General features: G+C 34.3%; 1 protein-coding gene across 2 annotated transcripts in view; it reads left to right on the forward strand.

Moving 5' to 3' along the window:
- NAA30 (N-alpha-acetyltransferase 30, NatC catalytic subunit) overlaps positions 1-19,757 on the forward strand; it is a 58,458-nt gene that overhangs the window by 26,401 nt on the left and 12,300 nt on the right. For both annotated transcript variants that reach the window (XM_074235892.1, XM_074235893.1), the window contains 2 exons: positions 4,005-4,128; positions 7,930-7,985. In XM_074235892.1, coding sequence (XP_074091993.1) covers positions 4,005-4,128; positions 7,930-7,985 — 180 coding nt within the window. The remainder of the gene's footprint in view (positions 1-4,004; positions 4,129-7,929; positions 7,986-19,757) is intronic.

Raw genomic sequence — 19,757 nt, forward strand, 5'->3', positions numbered from 1 at the left:
CATACTCTCCTTAATTTCTTCAACCAACCTATTATTTAGTCTGCCTTTAAGGCTCCTCCCATCTCTCTTTTTCTCCTTTTATGCACTCTATATTTTATCATTCACAAGATCTTGAGCGAACTATGGGACCTATTACCACTCGTGCTACCTTATGTAAGTCACTTAGCCTCTCTGGACTTTAGTTGCTTCTCTAAAGTGAAAAACTCAAACAATACAATTACTCATGGTCCTTGTGCATTTTTTCTTTTAATTTTGGTACTACACTGGAGGCACTTTGGTTTCATACCAGAATATCTCCCCTTGGAAATGGCCAGTGACACTGAAATGTTGTCATTTCCTCATGGTCACACAGCTATTATGGGTCAGAGGCGGGACTTGAACCTAGGTTTTCCTAATTCCAAAACCAGCTTTTCCTGCACTGTGTTGTATGTACTGCCTCTTCCTAAAGCCTGTGATCTTATAAACATAAGTGAAATTGAATCCAGCCCATGACCTGAACAACCAAAGGTTATTTTGTAAGATTATGTGTTTGGCTGCCCTGACAACTTAAAAACATTAGGGAGTTCTAAAGATGTCCTTTACCACTAAAGGAAGAGAGCATGAAAATGGCAGGTACCATAAAAATGATTTGTATTGACAAAATGGTATTATATATTCATTTTATGACCATTCTTGAATTTATCATAACATTTTTTTGAAACTGTTATTTCCAATATGTATCATCTCTTTGGCACTAAGTTTTGTGTGTATACAGTAGAGATGTATAGTAATACTTTATTTTATTTGTTTTAAACATGATACAAAACTTCAATTGGTCTTTTCCTGGATTTGTGAACAAGTCCACATTTGTGGACTTCATATCCTTTCTGCTTTATAGAATTTGATAACATCTACTTTCAGATTAGTACTGATTTTATTTTAGTTTTAAAGATAATTCCTTGATTTAGAAAAAATCGTTATTTGGTAGTAATATATTGAGAGTACACGTTTAAAACTTTTTTTACTTTGGAATACCCCCCCCCAATTGTTCAAATATAGTATCAATAATCTAAAATTATTTCATAATTTTAAAATGATATATACTTAGCACTTTTTTTTGTTTTTAACCAAAATATTTTTTAACTTGATAAAACTGCTATTTTACTAAGACATTTTAAATTTATGTTAAGTCTTAGGCCTTTTGTATAAAATTGGGTTTTTGTTCTTAAAAATGATAATACAGGTATTAATTTTTTTTCTGCTTAATTCTACTTGGTTAAAGGGCCAGAGATGAACTGGATAGAGTCAGTCGAATTGTTAAAAGTAAACTGTATTTTGGTGTTTTTGATGACATTAATACTTTCATTAGGCCATTTCACCATTTTGAATCAAAAGAGATAAAGATTTCATTCTTATAAACTGGGTTAATTCTAGGAGTCCCTGGTAATAAAAGATTTATCTTAATTTTCTAGGTAATTATGACTATTTTTCCACTTGAAATTACAACTGTAGAAAATGACCACTAATGTCTTTTTTTTTCCTTTTTGTTGGTATGTCAATTTATGTGGGTCAGTAGTTTTCCTAGTAAGTAGGTTGAGTCATTCAGATTGGTTTTTAGTATTAATTTCTCCCCCTTTTAAAAAAACTGTATTATATTTCTTTATATATATTATTATAAATTTTAAATAAGCTTTTAAAGTAAATATCAATTTCTGTCAAATACTAACTACGTTGTGTAATTGTATTTTTATTCAGGTTAAATATGCCATTTACTTTACCATATAAGATATGATTTATATGTGATTTTTCATCATGGTTGTAGGAGTTCCATTCAACAAACAATTGTTAAACTCTTTATTATGTGCCAGGCACTGGGAATACAAAGAAAGAAAGAGAGAGAGAGAGAGAGAAAGAGAATCCCTGCCCTCAAGGTGCTTACATTCTTCTGGGGAAGATCCTATCATGATTATAATGATTTTTTTCCCCCACAGGATACACTGTACAGAGTTTCCCCTGGAATGAAACTAACCATCAATTCTAAGTAGAAAAATAATTTTGTTAAAAAAAAAATCAAGATGAATCAAATTAATTTGATTCCCAAAGGACTATATTAGATGTATAAAATCGGACTTTATTTTATTTGTCTTAAACTTATGATCCAAAGTTTCAATTGGTCTTTCCCTGGATTTGTAAAGTCCATCATAATTGGCCCAACTCATAATCCTTTCTGGTTTTATAGAATTTGATAACATCTACTCTTAGATTAATGGTAATGATCTTATCAAAGATAATTTCCTTTGCTTGAAATAAAATAAGAATTTCAGAATTTTGTTAATAACAAACAACTTTGGGAAACTGATAGGAGGTGACTTTGTTATGTTTTATGAGATAATCAAATATATTTAACTAACATGGAATTTAGCATAAAATATATTTTGAGAAAAATGTTCTTTCTAATCAGTTGTTTTCTGTGACATTCTTAAAAAAAGGTTTGTAAGATCACTGATTTAGAGATGGAACATCTTAGTCCCTTAAATTTATATTTTTATGCAGGGAAGTTAAATGACTTTCCTGAGAGTGAACAGACAGTGACAGAATCAGGATATGAACCATGAGCTACTTATCCAGTTAAAGATTCAAACACTTTGTACTCTATCACACTACCTTTCAAGGCAGAACTTTTAAAATCAGGTTCCAAAATATTTTTTTGGTCAGGGTGTTTTGTGTTTTACTGCAATTTGAACTTTTTCCTGTCTTAAGAGCAAATTGAAAGATTTCAGAAGTTTTCTCTTTAAACTTGACTCCATCACCTTTTTAAAAGGGTGGGTGGGTGGGTGGTGGTGGTGGTGGTGGTGGTGGTAGTTTCTTCTTGGAAAATTCATTAATTGCAAAAGTGAATTTTTACCTGAGATATTTAGTACTATAGATATCATGAAATATGTAATTATGTTAAGATGCTCCAATATTCCTAAGTATCTGTAAACATGGACATTTTTCTTAAAGATGCACATTACAGTTCATCTATGCCAGCCTATGAATGGGTGGAGATACTGCTATGATGAAATTTGTTAGAAGACAGGATGACTCCAATTTTGTGAAACCTTTCTTAAGTCTTATTAAATAGAAGTTATGAAATTGTCAGCTAATAAACATTTAGATTTTTTTTACAAACCTAGAAAACTGAGAACCTCTAGTAAGCTTGAAACCTTAAAAATTTATATTTTTATTTTTATTTTTTTATTTATTTTATTTTATTTTATTTTTTCACTATATAATGCTGTCTTCAGAGCTTAGGACTGCCTTATGGGTGAGATATCCTTCCATGTGCTCTTTTGGGCACTTAAATAACTAAAACTCCTTTAGGATTCAAAGTACATATACTTCTTTTAACGAATTGTCTTCTGTGTAATAAAGCCTATACATTTGGATAAATCCATTTTATAAAAATGTGAATGATAGAATAACTCAAAACATATATTTTTAAAGATCCTACTACAGTCAAAGTAATATGCCTTGTACTTTTATTCCATCATATCTTTTCCATTAAACCTCTTAAAGAAATTGAATAATTAGGTGTGCTAAAATAAATGCAGAACATAGAATACTGTAATTAAACCTGTAATTAATACTCAAATGTCCTGAAACAATGGTTTTTCCTCTTTACTACATGTATTCATCTCCTTTCCCCCCAAAGACAGTGATTATTTACTTATCATGGGTTCATGCAAAAAGTTTTAATACTTCATTTTGTTGTCAAATCAGTGGTTACTCAGTATCTACATTGTGCAAGATGTACTAGTTGACCTGTTTTTCAGGCTGTTAATAATAATATAATAAGAAATTCATGTCTCAGGGAGTTCCTAGGTTACAATTTTAAGAAAATTCTGATTTGGTTAATGTATTATTTGCTATCTTGAGGATCTTAACCTAATAAATGGTATTCATTGGTTTAGAACTTTTTCATTATAGTAATGTATTATAACTGATGAGAACATATACTTCATAATTGTTCATTTATTTTTAAGGCTGTGGTAGGGGAGGAGTGTGTAGGTGCCATCGTTTGCAAGTTGGATATGCACAAAAAGATGTTCCGCAGAGGTTATATAGCCATGTTAGCAGTGGATTCCAAATACAGGAGAAATGGCATTGGTAAGAATTTTTTTTTATTTTTGTAATTAAAGCAATGGTTCGGTACTTTTAAGTTTTGAGATGAAGGTCAATGAAAATGAAAGTGGTATCTAGAGATAAACCTAAGAAACTCAGGAAAATAAGCTAATAGACCTGATGCTCATTCATGATACTTTAAAGAACTCTTTTTTTACTTTTTTTTCCTCCTCTTATGCTTCTTTTCAATTTTAGTAATTTTTAAACACCTGTGATATGCTTAGACCCTGTCCTAAGTATACGTGCATCCATGTGGTAGTTCCTCTTCCAGAGGATCCCAATTTTAATGGAGGGAGAGGGAGAAGTGAGAGAGAGCATATACAGAAAACCTTGGATATGAGGAAGAGAGAATGTTAGAAGCAAAAAAAAAAAGAGAGCCAGGGAAAGTGCTATAGAAGAAGTGTGAAGCTGGGGAAGATCAGGAAAGGCTTCATGTAGGAACTGTTAACCTTAGTTGGATCTTGAAAAAAGGCCTGCGAAGAGATTCTCTTCTAAGTCTTTGGAGAGCTTTTCCACCTCTATTTACCTTTGAAACATATTTAAGATTTTTTTTTTGTTTTTAATAAATGTTACAGATTTCACAGAGTTGTTGTTTTATCTGGTACTTATCCTGAAGGAAACGTTAATTTACTTAGTTAAGTATCTGGATAAAATTTTTATTTGGGTATTTCCAGCACCAAATAATCACTAGCAACTCTTGTCTGCCACAAAGGCAGAAAGGAACTAAAAATTGACAATTTTTTTTGGACTGACAAAGGAACTCAAAATTCTACAATCTTAAACTTGTCCGTTTTTTGTAACCTGTTAAAAACATATCCCTATAACACTGTATTATTAGTTTAGTTTTTTTTGTGATGGAGGAATCAGCAGACTAGAGTTGTCTGAGGGTATTGTAGTTTGGTTTTTATCACTAAAGTAAGAACCACTTGGGACTGAACTTTCCTGAAATTCAATTCAACAAATCCATATCTACCATTTCTAAGTCAATGGGTATATTAAGAAGAAAAATAACATCTCCTTCTTAATTATTTTTTTCCTGGCAAGGGGAAAAGAGGTTAAGTGCATAAATTATTTTTTAAGCTTTTGGCTAGTTAAGCCAATAGAGAAAATGCTATAAAGTGACCTGTCAAAATTAAAAAGGGAAGATGTCCCTTCTGTTTGGGGTGGGATCCTGTAGGGCAACTTGGAAGATCTTAGGCAGTTGTTGAATACTGATGCAAGCATAGGTTATGTTTCTGGACAAAGGGATGGAAATAGAAAACAAGATGAGATTGGATGACATTCCCCACGAATTTCCATTGGCAGTTTGCTGATGATCTGTTTTTTCCTTTTTTGGGGGGGGCTTTATTTTATTTTTTTAGGGTTTTTTTCAAGGCAAATGGGGTTAAGTGGCTTGCCCAAGGCCACACAGCTAGGTAGTTATTAAGTGTTTGAGACCAGATTTGAACCCAGGTACTCCTGACTCCAGGGCTAGTACTTTATCCTCTGCGCCACCTAGCCACTCCTTTGGGGGGGCTTTATTAATGGTTTATAGCTTAAGTAATAAAGTATCATTGATGATGATGATGATAGGTTTCAGTGCTCATTCTTTCAGATACCCCCAGGGAGTAAGTGATATTGTCCTCATTTTACAGATCATAAACTTGTTCAGAGTCATGCAGTTAATAGGTGATACTGGATTTGAACTAGGGTCTTCTTGTCTTCAGGTCCAGCATCCTATTCATTGTACCACCTACATGTCTCTGTTTTTGCTCACAAACCAAGAATTTTAGTTTTCTAAAACCATTTCTGAGCTAAATGTGCTAACCAGCATGAAAATTTGACACAATTGCAAATTTAACTTAAGTGAACTGCAAAGTTATAAAGAAAGCTAAGATTTTATGACTTAGAATTTATTATGTAGACAGACTCCTATTTTCTGTGTATTTAAGAAGGAATAATTTTTTTTAAAAGGACTGATATCATTTGAGAAGGTCCAATCTGCTAATTAAGTAATAGCTCTTTTCATTCTTTTTGACTCATTTTAATATTATGGCCCTTTTTTTTTTTTGATGATACTAAACCTTTATATCTTTGACACATTTTTTTCAGAAATATTCCAAAAAATTCTTTGAAACCCACAGCTGAATTCAATTGAATATAAATGCAAATCCTTGTTTAAATGTAAATTTTGTTTTTTCCTAGTTTAAAAATTGCTGTGTCAGTGATATAGGAAAAATTACATTTAGTATATTGAACAAAAGTAATTACATAAATTAAGAAGCAGAATAGTAAGGTTTTCTATGTACTTTATATAATAACGTGATTTAAGAAATTTATTTAAAGAATGAATGAATGAAAAAGAATTTTTAAAGTGCTGCATATTTTGTGTCAAGCATTGTTAAGCTTCAGGTAGGAGGTAGAGGGGGGTGAAAGACACAATTAGAAAAGCAAGATGAAACCTCTTCTCAAAAAACTCTTCCTCAAATTAGAGAACACAATCCATATAGGATGGTTCAAGTGCAGGGTGGATAGCAGGGCCCAGAAGTTTTCAAGGTGATATAGCAACAGGACAAATGACAAGACCCAAGAATCTTTAGGATGAATTATCAGGTGAAATTGCCATGCCTGGGTATTAAGAGGGTGTCACAGCAGGACAGATCAGAAAATCTGGAGCACCTTAGGATTCAGTGCTTAAGGCAAATGATAAGATCTGGTCTTGCCAATAGAATTGTGGTTGTTTACGCCAAACTCTTCTAAGTGGTGTGAGAAGCCATTTCTATTCTTCAAGCCATTGGCAGGATTAGGGGTGGGAAAACCTTAAGGACAAATGCTATATAAGACATATATTGGATATTTGGGGTATCCTTAGGGTTGGGAGATGAGGAAAGTGGAAGAAGAATTGGCAGAAAGTTGAAAGAGAAGCATCCCTTGAACAAGGTAATCCAGCAGCACCTTGGGAGAGAGAGATGAGGAGAGGCAAAAATTAAGAAGAATCTTTTGTGTTCAGTTAAGGATTCTAAAGTTTGGAATAAATATTGTTTTTCACTTTATAACATGAAAAAATTATTATAAAGACATTTTAAACTTAAGACTCTTTCTGAAATTTAAATTATCAAAATATCAGTAACCGTTGACTCTCTGCATAGATTTGTCCTAACCAGCCTAATGTTCAGGAGACTCAGTGGTTTGTAGAATTTAAGATCCAAAGAATCAACCAGTGAATAGACCTTACTAGCAAGTCATTTAACTTTGCTTCAGTTTCTTCATCTGTAAAATGAATTAGAGAATGTAATAGCAATTACTCCAGTTTATTTGCTCAGAAAACCCGAAATAGGGCCATGAAGAGTCAAAAAGAACTGAAACAACTGAATGGGCTCCTTTTCCAGTAAATCAGTTGGTTCCTTATTTTGGGACTCTGTCTTTTTAAAGACATTCATAGAGTCAGAACTATTTCTTCTCTGGACAACTAAGTTGAAGATTTCTTGTGACAGTTCTCGGATCTGTGAATTTATGAAACAGAGTCTTTAGGGGTTGCTGCTTAGAGATTGTTAACTTGACATCTGTGGCTTTGTATATATAGTGTTTCACTAAGAAAAATTTCCTGATACAGCTACATACTTGGTCTAAAGTCTGTAAATTTAGATTTTAATGTTACATATGCCTATTATCAATCAATAAAGTACTTTTTGAGACTTCTTTCAGTGTAATACTTGGTGTTTCTGCATTATTCTGAATTCTTTTAACTCAGACTTTTAATGAAATACCTGTCCTTGTACTCTGCTAACACTGATATCTGTATTCTAGGTACTAACTTGGTTAAGAAAGCTATTTATGCCATGGTTGAAGGAGACTGTGATGAGGTAAGTCTCTGAATCTTAAATAGCTTAGTTTTCTGAGTGATTAAAATACTGTGAACTTACTGCATGTTTGTGAAAAGAAATATTTTATGCATTTATAATTTTTAATGTTATTCTTTCTGATTACATGCAAAGATAGGTTTCAGTTTTCATCTTTTTGTAAATTTTTGAGTTCTAGATTTGTACAATCATGTTTAACATATTTTCAATTAATCACATTGTGAAAAAAGAATCAGAACTAAAGGGGAGGAAAAAACCATGAGAGAAAAAAATCAAAACAAGTTTTGAAAAGTCATAATAGTGTACCATAGTTTGTTTTTTTCCCTGTATGTGGATAGCATTTTTCATCACTCTTTTAGAATTATCCTTGTTCACTGAACTGCTGAGAGGAGCTCATAGTTGATCATCAAACAATGTTGCTGTTAGTGTGTACAGTATTCTCCTGATTCTGCTCACTTCACTCAGCATCAGTTCATACAAGTCTTTCCATGCTTTTCTGAAGTCTGCCTGTTCATGATTTCTTACAGGACAATAGTACTCAATCACATTCATATACTGCAATTTTATACATTTATGCTTTGAGATAATGATGTAAATTTAAGTAGAAGATACAAATAAGATTTGATGTAGACATTTTAATTATATATAATAATCTATGTTTCTTTTTTAGAAAAGTATTGCCTGTCTCACTTCTGAAAAAGTTACTATTCAATTATTAAATTTCTGAGTGAAATAATTATATATGAAAAATGCTTTGCAAAATTTAAGGAGCTATATTTTAATTTTTCTTATTCTAACAAAATTTCAGTGATTTTTATTTGAACTTAATTACATAGACTTTCTTTAATTTCTCTTGAAATAACTTTTTTCATTGTGGGGAAAACTGCCTATCCCAGAGACAAGGCTACTCAGACTTGAAAAAACTTTAATGTCAAACCTACAAAAATTGCAAAATGCCTATATCACTAACTTTATTTTTTTATCCATGTCATTTAATCTCTTCAACACATAGCATACATTTAATAAATGATTGTTGATGAGAAGATTTTTATCACCGTCATAACTGTAACATTACTATGAAAACTCCATGGCAGGAGAGGGAAGTGAATCAGTAGTCTGAATAAGTATTTGTGTGTTAGTAATGACACCATATATTTGTTTAGGATTTTATAGTTTACAAAATACTTTAATTTTTGTTAACTCTTGATCTTTACAGCATGCCTTTAAGGTTGGAGGGGAAGTCTTAGGATTTTCATTTTGTAGATGATGAAATTGAGACTTTTAAATGACTCATCAAAATTGTGTAGCTAGTAAGTAGCTTTGCAATAAACTCAGGATACAGTCTTCTAACTCTTAGAACTGTTAAGAGGTTTGTTTCATATCAAATATGGGGGAAGATCAGGAGATTTTAGAACTATGCCTGTCTTCTCTCTGCCATCTTCTCTAACTCCCATAACTATACTGCCACTACTGCTGGTGAGACATAGTGGAAAGACAACTGAATCTGGAGGCAGAAGTTAGGTTCTCATTCTTTCTTTATTAATTACCTACTTGTATATCATTGAATGAATCACATTATCCCCATAGGCCTCCGATTGATTTTAGCTAAAATGAAGGTGATTTCTAAAGTCATTTGTAGTTTTAAATCTTTATGATCCTAAGAATATAGGAGATTCAAAGATCTTCCTGATTATATACATACATATATATATATATATATATATAGTTTGTATAGGTTACTATTGGAAATTAATTAAATTTTGAGGAGGCCTAAAAAAAGTGCAATGTTGTAGAAAAAAATTATTCTGGGACTTAAAAATCATATGTAGACAATCTCTTTAAGTAGATAATTCACACATAGGCAATTTTGACAGTTTACTGCCTAATTTGAAAAACTATGAAATTCTGTTTTGAGTTCACTAGGCAGATTGTTGCTAGCAACTGAAATTTTGGGGAGTAAACTGGAGCTATCATTAATAAGCACAAGGTTCTGGTTTTGCACTACAGTCTTCTTGGCCTGAACACTCTATTAGGGAAACAAGTAAAATTTTATATTTCTATAACCAGTAAGTTGGAGAAGATTTCTATATGCCAGATTATACTCTAATCTCCTGATTATGGAAGAGAGGTAATTTCCAGGAATCACCTTGGAAACAAGGAATATTAATGTATATTATAACTATCCTACACTTAGGCATTCCTTTTTTTTTCTCTTGCCTATGGTTAATACATAAGCAGTATTTCTTTAAATGTTCTGAAAAGTTTAGTTGGAAAATGTTTCAGATTAATATTATATTTAGTTTGCCTTGAATTTTATCAGAAAATCATTATTCATTATCAGTGCTTTATTTTTCTATTGCTTTTAAGCCAACACAATCATTAATACTTTGTGGCTGAAATTTGGAAAACTCCAAAGCTGTTGCAGTTGTAGATGTAGACTTCAAGTGCTTCTTTCTCTAAGTTAAGACAGTTTGCTATGGTAAAAATGGATTATTTAAAGGGATGGTGCTATTGCGTTTTTTAAAATTTCAGTCCTATAGGACCTTCCCAATTTCATCTAATAATGCTGATAAATTTAAACATTTTTTTTAAATTCCAAGTGAAGTACACATTAGAGGTGAATTGGATTCTGAGTAGAATTCTAATATATCTCACTTTATTTGTAGGAAGGTTTGAGAAGTGAAATTTTAGGTATTTAGTCTGAAAAGTGTGTGTTATGAGAAAGAACAAGACAGACCATAGGAATAAATGCAAGAAAGATTTTAAGTATGCAAAAATAAGTTAATTGATTATAGTCAGAAGCTTTTGATAGCCTAAAAACAAATAGGAAACTTATTTGTAGAGAAATAGTCTTGTATTCTCAGATTGTAATAATCTTTGTATATAATCATAACTATCAGATGTGGAGCATTTGACTGTAGTTCTATGTAGAAAATAGTCCTGTAGACATCAATCATAAAAATCAATGAAACTTGAATTTCAGTATTCATAAGATACATTTGCTTTGGGGAATATCCATTAAAAAAAAGACATTCTTGTATAACTCAAGTTTATAGAAATGTAAATGACAAGTGGCCCCTTGGTGGCTCAGTGGATAGAGCACCGGCCTTGGAGTCAAGAGTACCTGAGTTCAAATCAGGCCTCATACACTAAATAATTACCTAGTTGTGTGGCTTTGGGCAAGTCACTTAACCCCATTGCCTTGCAAAAAAAAAAAAAAGAAAAGAAAAGAAATGCAAATGACGTATACAAATAAAGTGAGATAAATGATTAGGGACTTGCTGATTAGAGACTGTCACTTTATCTATAAGACTTTTTGTACTGAAAGGAACCCTACTAAACATGATCAGTCCCCTTATTTTACATACGAGGAAACAAGACTGAGTGGTTAAGTAGTTTATCTAAGGTCATAGATTTAGAAGATCCTTAGTACAGTGATTTTTTTTTCCTATACCTTTCATATTTTTAGAAAGTTCTTATTATTTTATCATTTGCATATCTGGTCATTCACTAAGTAGTTTTTGAACAGGCACCCCTGAGTAGAGAAGTAAGAGGAACTTGAAGGGTAGGCTTCAATATGAATGAAAAAATCTGAAGGTTTACAATGAAGACAAAGTAAAAAGTTGTTATATTTACCACAGTATTGGCTACTCAAATTACTTCTGGCAGAAACGAAATTACACATAAGAATATGTGGTTTAAGAAAGTCCTTGAAAGTTTTGGTCTCTAAGAATATAAAGGCTACTCTTTTGGGTAATGTTCAACTAAGCTAATAAAAACAAAAATATATATTATTTATATTCAAGTTGAATGATGACCATCAATAAATAATGTTTTTATTAGTTTAGTTGAACTTTGCCCAAGGAGGTAAGGTATATGGATCCATAGAAACTTTGATTACTACTCTAGAAGATTTTTAGCAATGTTACTCAAACTGGTCAAGCATCTCAGTTCTTTCCTGCCCTCCTTTATTTTTTTTTAACCCCACATCTGCTTAAATCACTTTTAACCTTAGCATATCCCTATTAGCCAAAGATATTCATCATTTACCTAAAATCACTATCTCATGGTCAGCCAGCCAAAAGAAACTGGGAAAAAGAAATCTTTTCAATAAGTTTTTGATTGCCTTACCTAATTCATTAAAACTATGCATGCAGTAGTAGCAGTATTGACTCATTTGGGAAGTGAAAATTTTATCAACTACTATAGAATTCTATATCACTATTCCTGTTATATTGTAAAAATACTTGGTGTTTTTTTTTATATCCTTGCAGAGGTAGATTTGTGTTCTTATAAAAACTATATACTTTTAAACCTAATTATATTTGGCCATCACCTCCATATGGAGTTACTATATATAACTACCATTAAGATGGCTTACAATAGTATACTATTTATATTTTTCATCTCAAAAATTAATCAAAATTACTTGAATTATCTATGAATAAGTATTGGTATGGTAAATTAAGAATACATAAATGAAAAAAGTTATAATGATTTTAATGACTTCATAAACATAAAATGAATTAATAGTGTAAAGTTTTGACTTGGAATTGACCATGTAACAATTTGCTCTAGTTGTGACTAATAAGAATGTGTCCATAAATTTCAGATATCCAAACTGAAACATCTTGTTACCTCAACAGAAAGAGTTGAGATTATAACACAATGAAGGAGCTCTTCTTTGATACTTAAGGAAAAAAAAAAAACTTCATGGTAGCCATTTCCTTTTACATGTTCTTGTCCCTAAATTTCCCTTAGGGCTCAGATGCTTAATAGGTGATTAACCAACTTGACAAATATTTCTTTTTCACATTACAAGTTTCTTAATAATTATGCATTTTCAGAAGACATGAAGTATTTGGAAAGGGCATTGGATTGAGTGTCAGAAAACTTGGCTTTAAATCTGAGCTCTTCACTTATTTGTGCGATTTTGGACAACTCATAGGAACATAGATTTGGACCACAGAGTTCCTCAGTTCAGCACACTTATTTTTGAGGAAAATGAGATTTAGTTTTCTTGACTTGTCAAAGGTCATAATATGTGGTTAAGTGGTAGAGCTTAAATTTGAACCTTTGTTCACTGGCTCTAAATCCTTAATTTTTCCCATCATGGCATACTACTCTCACTTAGCCTCTTTGACCCTCAGTTCCCTAATGGGTAAAGTGAGTTTATAAAATCTGCTTCAAGCTGTTGGGAGGATCAGATGAGATAATTTTTTTTAAATGCATTGTAATCCTTATATTTAATCTCAAGGCTTGCTCATTTCATTGGAATGCAAACTCTTCACCAATGAAAAATCATGCCTTATGTAGATGGATTTCATGAGTTTCTCTGGTCAACCCCTCCCCAATCACTAATACTTCCTAACTATACTCTGTCCTTAGATAATAAATGCAACTCTGGACCAGGCCCATGCCATTTTATGTTTAAATCTTGGGGAAGATTGGGTAAAGATTCCAAATAACTAAGGTTTAGAATACTGTTAAAGTATTATACAAATGAAAGTTATGGTTATTAAATAAGATGTCCCAGAAGTCTTAGGTCAGTTCTAGTATATTAATGCTTAAAATTACACTAAGATTTTTAGGATATCTTGTTTAGTTATTGTAAAAAAAGGTAACATTTCTAAAATGTTTGGAAATTGAAGATTTTTATTCATTTATTTATTTTTGTGAGGCAGTGGGGTTAAGTGACTTGCCAAAGGTCATACAGCTAGGTAATTATTAAGTGTCTGAGGCCACATTTGAACTCAGGTCCTCCTGACTTCAGGACCAGTGCTCTATCCACTGCACCACCTAGCTTCCCCTGAAATTTTTTTTTAAAGTGTAATCAGATAATTTTAAACATCCATACCTATATGTTTATGACAATACAGAAAATCTAAATTTCTAATGAATTTTTTTTTGCAAGGCAAATGGGGTTAAGTGGCTTGCCCAAGGCCACACATCTAGGTAATTATTAAGTGTCTGAGGGCGGATTTGAACTCAGGTACTCCTGACTCCAGGGTTGGTGCTCTATCCACTGTGCCAACTAGCCACCCCTCTAATGAATTTTTTATTTAATGAGGCAATGGTGTTAAGTGACTTGCCCAAGGTCACACAACTGGATTTGAACTCAGGTCCTCCTGACTCCAGGACTGGTGCTTTATACACTGTGCTACCTAGCTTCCCCCCCTAATGAATTTTAAGTTATATATTGCATGACTTTCTAGTACTTTTGAATTAAAAAACCAAAAACCTTTATTTCTCCTGTCACATAGAATGTTTTTAATGTCCCAATCTATGGTGCATTTCTTGTATATTTGGATTCTAAGAGGAAAAAAAATCTGCTAGGTTTGTTATTTTTCCCTAAACAAGAGGCTAGCTACATATATCAGTTTTTAAGTAGAATTTTCTCCATGCTTTAAATGGTACATGCTGATATGTTGTGCCATATTGCCAATTTTCTATTCAAATCCAGATCTATTTCCTAAAACATAGTTTACTTTAGCTAACACTGTTTTTAGTAATAGAAAAGATCACCCAGGAGGCATGGGACAACTATTTCTGATAATTTGAACTAGACAATGTAGAACAAGCAGTGGAGGCTGATGTACTTTGTAGCACAAGTAGGTAGAATCATACATTTAAAAAAAGCAACATGGGGTGGCTTGATGGCGCAGCAGATAGAGCACCGGCCCTGGAGTCAGAAGTACCTGAGTTCAAATCAGGCCTCAAAAACTTAATAAATACCTAGCTGTGTGGCCTTGGGCAAGCCGCTTAACCTCATTTGCCTTGCAAAAACTAAAAAAATAAAAATTAAAAAAAAGTTAATGCTTCAATAGAAATTGTACTTAGTTTGGAGTTAGAAGTTCTGGTTTTAAGGATTTGCTCTATCCTGTGTAACCTTGGGTAAATCACTTAGTCATTGGACCTCAGGTTAGTTAGCTATAAAATGAGAAGACTTGAACTGCATGACCTTCTAACTCTCAGTCTATGATGCATTGATCCTGATTGAAAGGAAGATTTAGGAAAACATTTTAGTTAAAGTTGTTACAGGATGGCAGCAAGAAAGGATCTGGTCTTAGGCGCTCTCTGATAAAACTCATAAGCTAAGGACTCTAACTAAACTTTCCAGAGACAGAACCCACAGAGGGACCCAGTGAGGCAGTTCTCCTACTCAAGGGAACCTGGAAAAGAGCAGAAAGGCTCTGCTCCCCGGGGTTGGAGGGGTGGCCCGCCAGAGGGGTGGCCACCAGAGCAAAAGAACTTCAGCCTCCTGGAGGCAGCCCCAGGGCGCTGGGAGCCATAAGCTCCCAGCAGCGGGGGAGTTTCCTGAGCTGCACCCCGGGGAGCACCAGGCACAAATTGGGGGAATGGGTGGGGGGTGGGGGGACCCCCTCTGCCTGAGCTAGCACTTGAAGCCCAGCCCTCAGGGCACACAGCTAGCAGTGTGGCCACTGAATTCCAGATCCAGGAAACAGAAGCAGGCGGAGCCAGTAAGCAGGAGCCCCCAGGGCATGAGCCCATTGAGCTGAGGGAGGGGAGTGAAGAGAGACTGCAGAGCTCTGTCCTCTGCCTCTGGAACAGGACTCTGGGGCTCTGACCACATTCAGATCCTGATCACAGTCCAGGCCTCCCCATAGAACAGCAGGGCCCCCCCCCCACCTCAGCCCCGTGGCATAGGGGACCGCTTATGGTCATTCACAGACCAGGAGGGAGGACAGAGCCTCACACACTGAGACTCTTGTGGGAGTGTCCCAAAAGCTCAGGAAGCACCCCCAAACCAGGCTTAGGCTGGGAAAATGAGCAAGCAGAGGAAAAAAGAAGAACACCATTGAGAAATACATTATCTATGATCCCAAGAAGGATCAATATACTCAGTCTGAAGATGAGGAAGCACAAGCTCCTGCATCTAAAGACTCCAAGAAAAAGAGAAATTGGGCTCAGGCTATGACAGAGCTCAAAAAAGACTTTGAAAATCAAATGAGGGAGGTAGAAGATAAACTGGGAAAAGAAAGGAGAGAGATGCAGGAAAAACATGAAAATGAAGTCAGCAGCTTAGTCAAGAAATCCGAAAAAAAAAAATGCTGAAGAAAATAGCATGCTAAAAACCAGATTAGGTCAAATGGATAAAACAGTTCAAAAAGTTATTGAGGAGAAGAATGCTTTAAAAAGCAAAATTGGCCAGATGGAAAAGAGATAAGAAAACTCTCTGAGGAGAACAAATCCTTCAGACAAAGATTAGAATTCAGAGAGATTGATGAATTTACCAGAAATCAGGAATCAATACTTCAAAACCAAAAAAAAAATGAAAAATTAGAAGAAAATGTGAAATATCTCATTGAAAAAAACAACTGATATGGAAAACAGACTTAGGAAAGATAATTTAAAAATTATTGGAATACCTGAAAGTCATGATCAGGAAAAGAGCCTTGACATCATTTTCAAAGAATTACTACAGGAAAATTGCCCTGATATTCTAGAAGCAGAGGGCAAAATAGAAATGGAGAGAATCCACTGATGCCCCCAAGAAAGAGATTCCCCCCCCAAAAAAAATGCCTAGGAATATTATAGCCAAGTTCCAGAGCTCCCAAGTCAAAGAGAAAATATTACAAGCAGCCAGAAGGACACAATTCAAATATCGTGGAGCTGCAGTCAGGATCACACAGGACTTAGCAGCAGCTACATTGGAAGCTCATAGGGCTTGGAATATAATATACCGGAAGGCAAAAGAGTTTAGAATGCAGCCAAGAATCAACTACCCAGCAAAAATGAATGTCCTCTTCCAGGGAAAAAGATGGACTTTTAATGAACCAGGGGAATTTCAAATGTTCCTGCTGGAATGGCCAGAGCTGAACAGAAGGTTTGATCTTCATATACAGGACTCAGGTGAAGCATAGAGTTTGGAGGAGAGGGGGCAAATATGAGAGACTTAATGATGATGAACTGCATAGAAAAATGACACTGATAATACTCATATGAACCTTCTCAGTCAATAGAGCAGGTAGAGGGAGCTTTTATAGTTGAATCACAGGAGAAAGCTGAATTTGAAGATAAAATATGGTGTAAAAATGGAGTCAGTAGAAAAAAGGGAAATGTAATGGGAGGAAGAAAAAGGAGAGGGGGGGAATAGGCCAAGATATTTCATATAATAAAATTTTTCTTTATTATGATGAGCTACTGCAGTGATAATGGAAAGGGGGAAGGCAAGGGGGATTGAGGGAATCTTTGCTCTCATCAGAGGTGGCTAGGAGAGGAAACAGCATATATACTCAATGAGGTATAGGCATCTGGAGTAAGAAGGGCGGGGGGACAGGGGGAAGGGGAAGATATGAGTGATGGAGGAGAGGATGGACCATGGGGGAAAGTGGTCAGATATAACACATTTTCTTTTTTACTTCTTGCAAAGGGCTGGGATCAGATGGCCTATCCAGGACCATAGGGTCAGGTGGATGCTGGGCCTAAGGGGTGGTATAGTGGCTCAGGGCCTCTTGGCCCCAGGACCAGGGATCTGTCTGCTGCGCCACTCAGCTACGCTACAGCAGAGTCCAAGTGAAAGGAGAGAGAAAAATATAGTACATGGTAGTGGAGAAATACAAAAGGAGGGAGTTGTGATCAGCAGTGGCAACAATGGAAAAATATGGAAGTAACTTTGGCCATGGACTTATCAGTCATAAGGAATGTGATCCACTCGTGACAGAGTTGTTGGTGTTGGAACAAAGACTCAAGCACATTTTTAATTATTATTATTTTTTTGGGGGGGCGTGCAGGGCAAATGGGACTGGGTGGCCCACCTGGGGCAGCATAGCAGGGTGATCTTTGGGTGTCTGAGGCCGGATTTGGACCCAGGTGCTTCTGGCTCAAGGGCCAATACTGTCTGCCACCTAGCCGCCCCTACTATTATTACTATTTTATTTTATTTGGGTTTTTTTTTCTTTTTTGGTCTTTGTAGGGCAGTGGGGTTTGGGTGGCTTGCATGTCACACGGCTGGGTGATTGTTGGTTGTACGGGGCCGGATGTGGGCTTGGATGCTTATGACTCCAGGGCTGGTGTTCCATCCACTGCGCCACCTGGCCATACCTACAATTATTACTATTATTTTTTTACTTTAATTTTTTTCTCTCCCCTTTACTTCATCGCTGAAGTGAGTCTATATTTTTTGGGGGGAGGGGGTATTTTGTTTACTCTTAAACAATAATATTTTATTAATGTATAAAAAATTTGTACACAATGAGAATAAATATTAAATATTAAAAAAATAGAGTTGTTACAAACTTGAGGAAATGGCCCAATTATTTTTACTGTGGTTATGACACTATTTGTTCTATTTTATAATTGAGTAAACCCTTAATCAAAACTATACATATATCTTAATTTATTCTCTTTGACAAAAGCAAAACATCAAATCCTTACCTGTAAAATTAAAGCATTAGACTAGTAATCTTTTAAGCTATTCATAACTCCAGTTTTTATGATTTTTGTGAAGTACATTTTTATTGATGCATTATAGTTTGCTACAGCAGTAACAAAATAAAGTGGATTATAGCATTTTTGTAAAAGCAGGCAGCAAAGTATTGTATTAGTTCATTAAGGAGGGAAAAATTATGATAATATCTCTTCTGTAAATAAAAATATCCTAGAATCTTACTTTGACACTATCAATATAAAGTAGATTTCAGTATAAAGTAAATTTGTTCATGTTCAGAAGCAATTTCATTGAAGTATACACAATAGGAGTTCTGTAGAATTTTCATAAGTCATACTATTAATGTTTTGCAAATATTATATTCCTTTGTTCTCTTTAGTGCCTTAAATTAATGACATTCCTTGGGACAATCTTTGTATGTGTTGGGGAAATTTTATATTTTTTTGAAGTTAGTTATTCTAATGACTTCTTTAGATCCAGGGAACTGTACTTCATTTCTTTTTTGGTGAATTTTTACAAGGCTTAAGTGACTTGTCCAAGGTCACACAACTAGTAAACATCAAGTGTCTGAGGCTGGATTTGAACTCACATCCTCCTGACTCCAGGTTGAGTGCTCTATCCACTGCACCATGTAGGAACCCCAACTATATTTTAAGCAGTTTATTAGGTTGCCAAGAAATCTTGAATTTCAGCACTTAACCACACTTCAAAATAGATGACTTACCAGGGTTATAAGGAGAAGTCCTTTTGGATTCTGTGCCAGAATTATCTTATATTTGTACAGTTTTATTAGCTTCAAATGAGTATTCTATATTATAGATAAATTGTAAAGATTTAATGAAATGTTCTCAAGATTCAAAGAGCTCCTCTTTTTTAAATTTGGTTTTGCTAGGCAATGGGGTTAAGTGATTTGCCCATGGTCACACAGCTATGTAATAAGTGTCTGAGGTTAAATTTGAACTCAGGTTCTTCTGACTCCAGGACCAGTGCTCTACACACTGTACCACCTAGCTGCCCTCATGAGCTCCTCTATCTTCAGTGACTTTTATGGGGGCTCCTTTAATGACTTAGCCATTTTCCCCAAAAAGTAAGATTTGTGATTTTACTTTGTTTAATCAATTCCTCTCACTTAGAATTGCAATTTTAGCATTTCTTTACTCTTCCTTAGTTGTTTTGATCTTAATATTGACCTTATGACAGAATTCCAGTGAAGAGTTTACCAGATCTTCTAATGGGGAGTATAGATTGCTGGAAATTAAATTTATCCCTAATATCAGAACTCTAAAAAAATAGTTTTTATCATTAAGTATTTATTAAATTCCTACTATGTGCCAAGTGTTCACAGACACCGAGAATACAAATAG

The sequence above is a fragment of the Macrotis lagotis genome, chromosome 4 (genome assembly GCF_037893015.1).
Source record: "Macrotis lagotis isolate mMagLag1 chromosome 4, bilby.v1.9.chrom.fasta, whole genome shotgun sequence".
In the NCBI taxonomy this organism is placed as follows: domain Eukaryota; kingdom Metazoa; phylum Chordata; class Mammalia; order Peramelemorphia; family Peramelidae; genus Macrotis; species Macrotis lagotis.